The sequence below is a fragment of the Ammodytes marinus genome, assembly GCF_949987685.1.
Source record: "Ammodytes marinus genome assembly, chromosome: 7".
Lineage (NCBI taxonomy): Eukaryota > Metazoa > Chordata > Actinopteri > Uranoscopiformes > Ammodytidae > Ammodytes > Ammodytes marinus.
Genome location: NC_137211.1, coordinates 19,219,840 through 19,231,041, shown reverse-complemented (window position 1 = coordinate 19,231,041; position 11,202 = coordinate 19,219,840). Strand labels below are relative to the sequence as shown.

Here is an 11,202-nt window from a genome sequence, read left to right as displayed (position 1 = left end):
GAGGCGCGCTGAGTTTTTTCTTTTTTTTTTGTGGGGGGGAGGAGGGAGCTGTCTCCTTCCCAGTGCTGAATTGACGTCACGGAAATGCGTGGTTCGCCGCAAGGGGGCGCTACTGCTACCCTATGCAAACACAGATAGGCTACATACACAGGATTGGCTCTCAGTTTCTCATCATCACATCCATTATCTCCATTCCCAAAAATTAGTCGGGTGCATTTTCATTGACTGATTTCTGTTTTTGAGCACCCAGACGGTACTGCATCATGCCCCGTGTCAGCATCCGTCCTGCTGCTACTGATGCTGATGTGTCCTTGAGCAAGACACATTCAGTCCCAGTCAGCCCCAGGGACGCTGGTGTGCAACTGAACATGCACTTTGACAGAGGTTTTAATACAGGCTATTACAGGTGTAGGCTAAATATAATCAGATGTCATTATTATAATGAATAGGCTCAAGAGTTCAATGTTGTCAATAACATGATAAAGACAGAAAATAACTTTATTACAACAAAATTAAATAGGCCTATGATATGTCGTTATAATACAATTGTATAGGCTTCTTCATGTAGGCTATCAGGTTTGTTTGGCTCAGTGTGGGTGCAGTGTCGCGCTGTGTCCTGAAGGGGGCGGCGCTCCAGCCCTGCCTGTTTTGTGCTCTGTTGCTTGACTCCGCGCTGTTTGTTCCTTCTGCTTGCCGTAGCTAACACGGCGGGACTGACTTGAAGTGGAAGAAGAAGTGTGACTACAACTTCGCATGTACTCTTATTTCGTTGTCCGGAAACACAGCAAAACACTCAACTACACTACAAGGTAATTAACAAGAGTTATTAAACGAACTGTTGCCAAAACCGGGATGATATCAAAGTTGTTAGCTCGAGCTAAGCTACGCAACCGTCAGGTTGAGTGTTAGCTTTCTAATGTTAGCTGGTTTTCCACTGTTTCCACGCGTGCACACTCAGCTGTTGAGGTGTACACATGACACACACTGCTCCGTGTTTAATTGACTGAACCATGGTGTGTTTCCAGGGTCCAGTGGCCGGGGTTTCACCGTGTTTAAGATGTGTTCTCTGGCGTTGTTTCCCCCTCCGCTGCCCTCCGGACAAACGACTCTGTGCGAGTCCAACAACGAGCTCCTGTCCGGGGCCACCACCGACGACCGAGTGAGTGCTGTAGGCCTATATATTACTGTAAAATCGTAATATTAGGAATAGGAATTGTTGTAATATACAGCTGCCAAGTACTGACAAAAATGTGATAAAAATTTCAAAATTATTATATTATATTATATAATATTATATATAAATTATTGTCTTAACTGGTTTTCAGTAAAATTATTTGCTTCATCTTATCCACATACACCACCTCAAACCAGTGCACAATCACGTAATTTGTTGTAGATGTTAAATGTAGAGTTCCTACAGATCCTTAAAAAATCTTAACATGTATTGAACTCGGTAATCTAAAAATAAGGCCTCAATTGCTAAGCAATCTTTCAAAATAAAATGTAAATGCCCAAGACATGAACAGTAGGATTTTATCAATAATTTTTTCCCCTAAGCTGCCATTTTAAAAACTCAAAATAACTGTGAGCATCTTTTTGAAATATCACACAGATCATTTAAGTGATACATTATTATTATCATGATTGCCTTTTTAACTGAAATAAGATAACTCCATACCAAAAATTGTTTTTGTTTATTGCAAAATTGTCCCTAACCAAAAGTCACTGATGTTGTTTTTACTCTACAGTGTGTGTATTCGTAAAAACGTGACTTTTAATTTCATTCTAAGCGGCATTAAAAAGTCTTAAACCCAACTTGTGTTTTCTGCAGGACTCGAGTCATCTCAGTTTGTATTTTCCCCGGGAGTCTCTGAAGCTCCACAGTCGCACAGAAAACAGCAGCAAGGCGGCCTTCCTGGACCACTCTGAAACCCTGTGGATGAGGAGTGCAGCGGCATGGTATGACAAGTCAACTTTATAGCCCAGTGTCACAAATAACAATGTGCCTACGTCCTACCATCAGGAAGGTTCCATAGAACTGTTTGATCATATTGGTGATGTAGGTTGTTGTGATGCTGTAGAAAACGCTAAGGTTTTCTAGTCATTGATATATAAACAATGTGGTCAAGTAATGGATAAAATACCTGTCAGTTCAACAACAGATCATTATAACCATCATATACAGCTAGGACTTATTGTAGGACTGTTGTGATAGATTGCGTTAGTTTTAGTTAGGTGTACCATAACAAATGGCAACACAGTTTAATACCAGCAAAAAAACAGACACAGCTGCAATTTCTAGACACTCGAATAACTGCAATCTGAAAACGAGTTAGACCAAATTATTTCATAATACAATTTGCTGTCGTATCAATAATTTGTCCCATACTTTACAAAGATACAAAGATTGTTTATTTATGTTATCTCTTTCCATTTCAGGCGGGATGGTGGTCTCACAGGGCTACTCAATGAAATAACCAACTCACACACAGAGGGTAACGTACACATAACGCCCACACATAATGACCCGACCATATAAATCCAGTGATGTTTGTGTAAACTGTACATTAACCCTTTCTGTGTCGTGTGCTCTTGTAGTGCCTAAATGGCTGTCGATGAGTTCTGGCTGTATCCTGGCTTTGCTCCGAAGAGTCTCTTCTTTTCACGGCTCCTTGTTTCCTCATCTCACAGTAAGTTTTGCTTTCCAGGTTTAATATGATGTTGATAAACAATTTCCATGTGTTTGTTGTGATGCATTAAAATGTGTATAATCTTGATTTTGTTCCATAGTTGAGCAGTGAGGACATGATTTCTGAGTTTTCACAAGTGCTTCACTGGTATGTGCCAGCTTTGTAATCTGAAGTTTTATTCTTGCTTTAAAATGATTGAAGAAATTAATTATGCTATTATCATGCTTGTGGTTAGCAGACAATGCAACAATTAGTTCACTCATTGTTTTGTTGATGAGCAAAAATATGAAACAATTTTGACAAATAACTGTTTAAGCAGTTGAACAGTTGTACATTTGCCTTTACAAATCAAAGTGACTTTAAACAGTTTTTTAAAACCAAAAATTAATGACAAAATTGATTTGTCTTAAAATAGTTTTTTTCTTTGCTCTATTCCCTCTGGCTATGTCAGGTCTGACTGTGTGGTGCGAGCCTTTGCCTGGCATCCTCACACGGATAAATTTGCTGTGGCCCTACTGGACGACTCCATTAAGATCTACAACCCCAAAAGGTACTGAAGGTCTGAAGAAGGCACTCTGCTGCCAGTTAGACAGCTTAGTGAATTTATTTCTTTATTAAGGACAAATGCATTAAAAACATTGTTTCATATTATAAAAACATAAAACAGATGCCACGCAAACAGGTGTTAGTCGAAACTAATTTGAAACCCCTGAATGAATAAAAATACAGGGATCATACATAGTAATAAAGCCTACGCTGCACATCCGCCATTTAAAAGTGATGATCTCTGATTTAAACTTCACAGTGCAAGATCACAACAGTGACATGAAACGGTAATGTTATAGTAGTAGTTCAATACAGCAGAGTTGTCTCCTTCTGTATATAAAGGTCTACTTATCTTTTCACTTTTTATGTCAGCAGTATGTCAGTGCTCGTCTGCAGAAGTACTTTGATGCAACAGTACGTCTTTAGACGGGGTGTGAGTGTCAGCCTCTTAGAGCAGCGTTGTTCTTTGAGCTCTCAGTCGTTCTGTGTCTGTATCGTTACAGCTCTATCTCCTTCTGTTCTGTCTCTCAGCGCCACGACCCCCACACTGAAGCACCGTCTACAGAGGAGCGTTGCAGCGGTGCAGTGGAAGCCACTGTGTGCGTCCGCCCTCGCCGTCGCTTGTCAAAACTGTCTGCTGGTCTGGCATGTGGACCCCTGCTCTCTGTCAACAAGGTACGTTGAATGACAGTGTGTCTGTCTACAGGTCTTGAAAAGTCTTAAACTCATTGAATTAAGGTCTTGGAAGGTATAAAAAACATTTTGTGATTTAATTTACAAAGTTCTTCACTATTCTTCCTTCCCCCCGCTGTTGAAGTGACACTCACTTTGTTTTGTCTGTGTTTGTGGCTGTTGTGATCAGACCTGTCTGAAAAACTCTCACTTCTTCTTGCTATGGTAGCTGGCAAGGTCATTGTCTCATAATGGCATAAAGTAAATCTCATAGTGTCAATTTAAGCAAAAAACTTAAATGACCTGGAATCAATGTATTTTTTTCTAATTGGTTAATCCATGCATCAATTACCTGCCACTTATCTGGGTTAGTTGATTAATATTAGGAATAGGAATTGTTATATTATACAGCTGATAAGTACTGACAAAAATTTGATAAAAATTTCAAAATGATGTACTTTATATTCCTATATGTGTATTTAATTATTGTCTCTACTGGTTTTCAGTAAAAGATATCACTTTGTATGGTATTGAAAATATATCTTATAAGTTTCTAAAGTCTTAAATTTAACTTTGAACTCTGCAAAAAACCCTCAAACTCTTTTTCTTGTGCTCTTCCACGTCTCAATCCATCCAGGCCTTCCTCCGGCTGTGCTCAGGTACTGTCTCATCCCGGTCACTCTCCCGTCACTTCCATCGCCTGGTCTCCAAGCGGGTCTCTCCTGGTGTCGGCCTCGCCCATGGACACTGCAATGATTGTACGAGGCAACTTCTTGACCTATAAGTCCAATTCCTCTCTTCCTCAAATCACAATGTTTTTTGGGTAGCTGTTAAAGATGGCGTGAATGTATTTTTCAGGTTTGGGATGTGGCTTCAGAAAGCTGTGTGCCTCTTCAGCGTGTCGGAGGAGGCGGAGTCACTTTCCTCTCCTGGTCCCCCGATGGCAGCCACGTCCTGGCTTCTACACCGTCGGCCCTGTTCAGGTGAGATCAAAAGCTTCACACCATTTACTAGTCTACTGTCCTTCCTCCCTATAAGAGATTAGTGACATAGACTGCAGTTAAGCAGGTGTTAAACGAAAGTAAATAGACAGGAAGGTTATTTTTACACCTGAATAAGTCAAGTGTCTTTCCTCAGGGTTTGGGAGACCAGGATGTGGACCTGTGAGCGTTGGCCATGTCTGAAAGGCCGCTGCCAGGTGAGAACGTGTCACCACGTTTCAAAGTTATTGTTCAATTAGGCATTTTCTAAATCATGTGTTTATTAAATAACGATGAATCTGTGTTTGTTTGTTTGTATTGGTCAGTCTGCCTGTTGGAGTTCAGATGGGAGTCGACTTCTCTTCACCGTACAGGGAGAGATGGTCATCTACGCTCTGACCTTCACTGACGCATCAGGTAATCTGTCCCTCTCTTCGTACAACATAAGCAGATATTTTTAAAAATAATAATTTTCAGCTTTGGTTCCGGAGTCTGCTATCCTGGAGAACACTTGTTGTCAAAATCATATTTTTTTCAAAATCAGTGAATATCTTCTCACTATTCATTACCTGTACGTACTGTGTGTGCACTGAAATAAAATCGGGTGTGAATACACAGCCTAGCATCTCTAAACTGGAATGTAAACAAAGAGGGCCCACCGTAGCTAGCAGCATGCCCGTTTAAGTGCATTAACGCTGGATTGTTTTTTCAGCGCACACACAGTACGTACAGACAGCTGATCATGATGAGATATTCACTGATTTTGATAACAATCATTCTGCATAATCATTGACTCCACCTTAAAAATTAATATTGTACCTTAGAGTTTTATAGCTACTTTGATAGTCTCAAAAAGTTTAGTGGCATTTTGTAAAAGAGCTTAACCTGTATGATGTCGTTTTTGTTCGGCAGGCTTACCAGGCACTTCAAACGGGCCACAAGCAGCAGCAGTGGTGGCCGACCTATCCGAGACGACCTTAAACACACTGGATGGAGACATCATGTAAGAGCTCTAATTGAATTCACTAATTGGTCGTCTTTCAGCCTACAGTAACTACATCAACCACAACGATAAGCAGGGCTTCCAAAGTACCTTGAAATGAAAATACATGTCACAGCATTTGACAAATGAGCAGTCAGGCAGTATTCAGCGCTGCCCGACTTCTTATCTGCATGTAATATTACAGCTATTAACCGTAAGCCCAGTACTTACTGTCGCTCACTGCTGTCTAATTTGTCTTCCAGTGTTGGTGGAGAGATCCAGTCGTTAGCCTGGGACCCAACAGGAGAGAGGCTTGCTGTGCTTCTCAAAGGTCTTTCTCCCATTCCTCTCTTCACCCAGTCAGTAGTATTACGTGTGCTGTTATTTTTAAGTTTAAATAACTGATCTCAGCGTCTGCCCTATCTGTTCTCTCAGGTGATCCACAGGCAGCACACCGGCCTGCAATCATAGCCGTGTTTAAGACGAGGACCAAACCCATTTTTGAGCTTTTGCCATGGTTCGTACTTTTATGCGCAGTTGCATTACTTATTTGTGTAGCTTTAGTAGAGCTGGAAAAAAAATGTGGTACTACTGCATATCCAATCTGCATGTGCTGAATATTTCTCGCGTTTTTTCTGTTCAGTGGTTTTGTTCAAGGTGAGCCCGGTGCAGAGCCAAGACTGATGCAGTTCCACCCAAATTTCCAGCACGGAGCTCTGCTCACTGTGGTCAGTCCTACCCTATACATATATATATTTTTAAATCTCCTATCATGTTTTAGTAAATAATGCAGTGTTTTCAGCAGGTTTCTGCATGTCTTGACAATCATTGAATCTTAGCTATAGGATGCTCAATCGATACCATTAAAACTTCAGCAAACATTCATTCCTGCTGGCTACAGTATGTAGAGATTAATTTTCTCACGATGGTCAAATGTTGATTTGAGCAAAAACGTAAATAATCTTTGATTGGTTAATCCATATTGACATTTTTCTGCAATGTATTTATTTAATTGCTGTTGTTATGAACCGCTTTAAAATATGTAATGATAAATAATTCTGGATCACATCATCACTTCTGTTTTCCATCGTACTTTCAAACTTTGGCAAGTAAAAGTAGTAGACAAATAAATTGTATTTTATGTGGTAAAAAGGTCTTAAAAAGTCCAAAATTGAACTTGGTGAACGCTGCAAAATGCTGATGTATTTCTCTCTGTTATCAGTGTTGGTCCAGTGGAAGAATTACCCACGTGCCTTTCTACTTCCTGAGCACCGGCGTCCCCCATTTGGGCCTCAGTGGCAGTCCGTCACAGCCACGCCCTCAAGCCAGGCCGGCAGACTTTGCCAATCAGACACTCTTTACAGAGCTCATCTCTTGACGGGCCCTCAGCCACGGTCTCATGCTCACAAGTCTCAAAAGTCATTGTTGTTATCATGAATTGTATAAATGGATTGAATAAATGTGCAGAAATCTTCTAACACTTTATTCTTCTCTAATTTTTTGAAACAACAGCCTATGGTCAAAACATTTTGACTAAACAGTCATTTTTTGTGAGGAGTTTGAGCGGAAAAATATTTCCTTAGATATAAAAGAGTACTTGCATCTATCTTCAATTTTTTTGAGTTAGCTGTTGATGCACTAATCTCCTAGCCTGGCATTCCCAGACCTGCCACTAGGCGCTGGCAAATTAAATTTGCGGCGCCTGTTGGTCTGGACACGCTCCGTTGAAGCTTTATCAAGAAGACCAGAAATCTGGGCTCACGTTTCAATTGGTTCTATCTAATATGGGCGCGCCAGAGCCCTTTATATGGTACTCTGGGGAGGACGTAACCGGATAACGACAGTGACGTGCATGCGACGTCGAAGCCGTGATAGTAAACATCAAAGATGGCTGCGGATATGTTGTGTGAGTTTGAGACTGCTTTGGCCTCGATCCTTAACGATTTGGAAGACGGCACTCAAATCTTTCATTAGCAAGTAAGTGGAATGTTCTGTTTTGCCGACCGACAACGGCAAACGTTTAATTTAACAGTTTAACAGCTGTTCGCTAAACGAACGGGGCTTACGTCACCTTGTGCATCGCTCTGATTGGTTGTAGTGCTATCCAACTGCGTGCAGTGGCATTTGAAATGCACGAGTAGGAGCCGCCCCTTGAGTTGGAAATTACTATTGATCGTGGCCAGACCTAGCCTGGAAATCCAGACCCTGATATCAACAGGCGCCGCAAATTTAATTTGCCAGCGCCTAGTGGCAGGTCTGGGAATGCCAGGCTAGGCCAGACCCTCTATCGTTCAAGATATCAGGGTCTGGATTTCCAGGCTACTAATCTCCCACATTGCAATGCACAAAGAAAACTAATTACTCACAGCTGGAAATCTTTTAAGTATATTGTGGGTGGTGGAGAAACGGCCCTAAAAGTTGTTATAAAACAAACAAAAGTCAAGTTTTCAATCTTTGATTTCTCTTTGAAGGCAGTATTTTTTTTTTCAATTGAACATTTTGATTGACATCTGACGTCCAACATTGTCTCATCAATCAGTGGTAAAGTATGTGTTTTTTTGTATATATACTAACTAGTAAAACAGTGAAGTATGAAGATGTAGTAATTTGTACATACTGTACAGAATTAGTGTGTTTTGGTACACAGCTAATAACTGTTTTTAACTCCACGCTTTCTTCCTTGTGAAAACAAGGTGCCTACATTACCCACAATTCAACTGCTAACAGATGTCTAAAAATGTTGGTTAATGTAGTGGCAGAGATGAAAAGCGGCCTACAGCTCTTTTTTTTTTTTAAACTCTTTATTTATAGCATTTTTAAATGTTTACACAAAGTACAAACAACACACAGAACATAGCGTTGGGCACTACAGTTGAGCATAGATAATTCCACATGTCCACGTCAAATGACCTTTAAATGTCCACAGACTCTCACAGTGAAAAAGCGTCCAATTCTTCTGATATAAAGACAGTCCATTTCTCCCATTTTCTGAGGAAAATTTCTCCTTTAGATCTTAGAGAAAAAGTCATCCTTTCCATCGTAAAGATCTCCTTGATTATATCCCTCCATTGTTGAAGGCTTGGAGGCTCAGGTTTGTACCAATTCCTTGTTATCGCTTTTTTGCAAGCAATAAACATTATTTTACACAAATACCAGTCCTTTTTATCAATAACATCATCTCTTATTATACCTAAATACAGGACCTTAACATCAATAGGTAGATCGTATCCCAGAACCTTTTTCAAAATTAAACATATATTACTCCAAAATATTTTAATTTTGGGACATGTCCAGAAAATGTGCGAGTGATTGGCATCTATTTGTCCACACTGTCTCCAACACTGTTGTTGTGACTTTGATGATTTACTTTTAATTTGGGGAGTGATGAAGAAGCGGATCAGGTTTTTCCAGCCAAATTCTCTCCACCTCTTGGAGCATGTTGTTGAATGTTGCGTTTCCCAAATTAAATGCCAATCCTCCTGGGATATTTCGATTTCTAATTCCTTTTCCCATTTTAGCTTAATATATTCGGTATTGTTTCCTTTCTGTTTTTGAAGACCCTGATATAGTTTGGAAATTACTTTTTTACTGCCCTCTTTATAGGCTTTAATGAAAACATTAATAACTTCATTGCCTTCCTCAGATAATTCAGGTTTGATCTCTTTATCATAATAATCTCTCATTTGTAAATATTTGTAAAAATCTCTATTTCCTAATTCAAATTCCTTCTGTAGTTCTCCAAGGCCTACAGCTCTTTTAAACAATTTTTTTTAACTTTCTGACTTGTAGTCCTCAGACCCAACATTGACTCAAGTGATGTTGCTTCATGGCACCATTAAAGGTTCTATGCAACTATTTTCACAAGGCCAAATTGGCTTTAACATCAGTTCTCCTCTTTATTTACCAGTATTTCTAATTTGGTCTTGTATCAATAATTTCATTTGGGGAAGGGGGGAGGGTTATCAAAGACAGAATATGTAACATTTCATTAGTAAGGCATCTATTTATCTGCGTAGGTAGTATTATTTGCTCCGGTTTTTACCGGTACATTGAATAGGAATACGTCACTGTGAGGGATAAAGTCAAGCTTTTATTACTCATGACAGACCAGAGAGGAAGCTGGCCACAGTACAGACAACTAGTGATGTAGCCGTTCAGGTGCATCATTTTACTCTACGAAATACTTTATTCCAGTCAACAAAATGTTCTTTATTTATGCCAATTAGTTCAGACAAGCAGGAGCCAACTACGACCAGCCCCACCTTGAAACCGCAGAACTAATACATTACTTCTGTTCCTTTTTGTTGAGATTCCCCCATTACAAAATACACACTTGAATCACAGTCTTAAGCTTTCAATCACTCGCACACTCACAGTTAAGAGTAACTGACCTCATGAAATACAAGTATAATAAAACAAAAAAAATCATTTTTGCACATATGAATGGTTCTGTTGAAAGAAGACATAAGTCCCCACGCCATTTCTGTTTTTATTCAAGTCAATTAAAAATCAACTGCATTCTTATTTCGGTTTTCCTTTTTATTTTCCAATTTACATCAGTTAGAAGTGTAACAAAATAAAAACAAAAATGATCATAATAAAATTATTCAAAAAATGTACACGCCCTCACACACGCACAGACAACCCACCCTGATGTTTTTCAGCGACCGTCCTTGGAGTTCAGCTTTGAGGGGGGATGGGGGGTGGGGGGGGTCAAGTCGCCCCTGTCTAAACCCGACTGCACCCCTCGTCCAGGGCGGAGTGTGAGTGTGTGGTGTGAGGCTAGTGGGAATTAGGATTTGGGAGGGGAGGGAAGGGGAGGGGGGCATTTGGTAGAAACTGAATAACAGAACTCATAGCACCTTCTGAAGAGAGAGAGCAACCCAAAGCAAATATGGCCGTTCAGCCCCAGATCCACCTGAAAGCTAATTTTTGATCAGCTCAGATTTACATTTTCACTTTTGTTTTTCAGCGTGAGGTAGCTTTAAACAATCTGGATGACTACAATGAAAAAAAAAAAAAAAAAGCAAAAACAAATTTCCCTCAAATCTTTTGGAATGAGAACTGGGCCTTCTTCTGATGGGCAAGTCAAGGGGTACAGGACATTGAAACATACATCCCAAATGTAACCTCACTTTCCAAAAAAGTGTTGGTGTGCATATAGACACATGTACACACATAATGTGGAAATATATATAAAACCATCTGGTTGTTTATAAACACAGACTTTTACAACAATAGAACCAAGGATTTATAATACACAGTAAAGGTTCTGCTCCTGCTCGCGATGGACAGGCCTGGAGCACCTGGATCTGGTTTCACTTACTGAGAA

The 11,202-nt window shown here is 40.0% G+C and overlaps 1 protein-coding gene across 1 annotated transcript; it reads left to right on the top strand.

The window, feature by feature from the left end:
• Nucleotides 1–694: 694 nt before the first annotated feature.
• Nucleotides 695–7,278, top strand: aaas (achalasia, adrenocortical insufficiency, alacrimia). Its single transcript, XM_080031935.1, has 17 exons — nt 695–809; nt 1,026–1,159; nt 1,832–1,959; nt 2,440–2,495; nt 2,599–2,690; nt 2,791–2,837; nt 3,142–3,240; nt 3,768–3,911; nt 4,546–4,666; nt 4,767–4,891; nt 5,046–5,106; nt 5,215–5,305; nt 5,801–5,891; nt 6,134–6,201; nt 6,306–6,387; nt 6,514–6,598; nt 7,093–7,278. Exons 2-17 carry the CDS (start codon nt 1,058–1,060, stop codon nt 7,246–7,248), a joined length of 1,548 nt encoding a protein of 515 aa, XP_079888061.1. The 5' UTR covers nt 695–809; nt 1,026–1,057; the 3' UTR covers nt 7,249–7,278.
• Nucleotides 7,279–11,202: the final 3,924 nt, after the last annotated feature.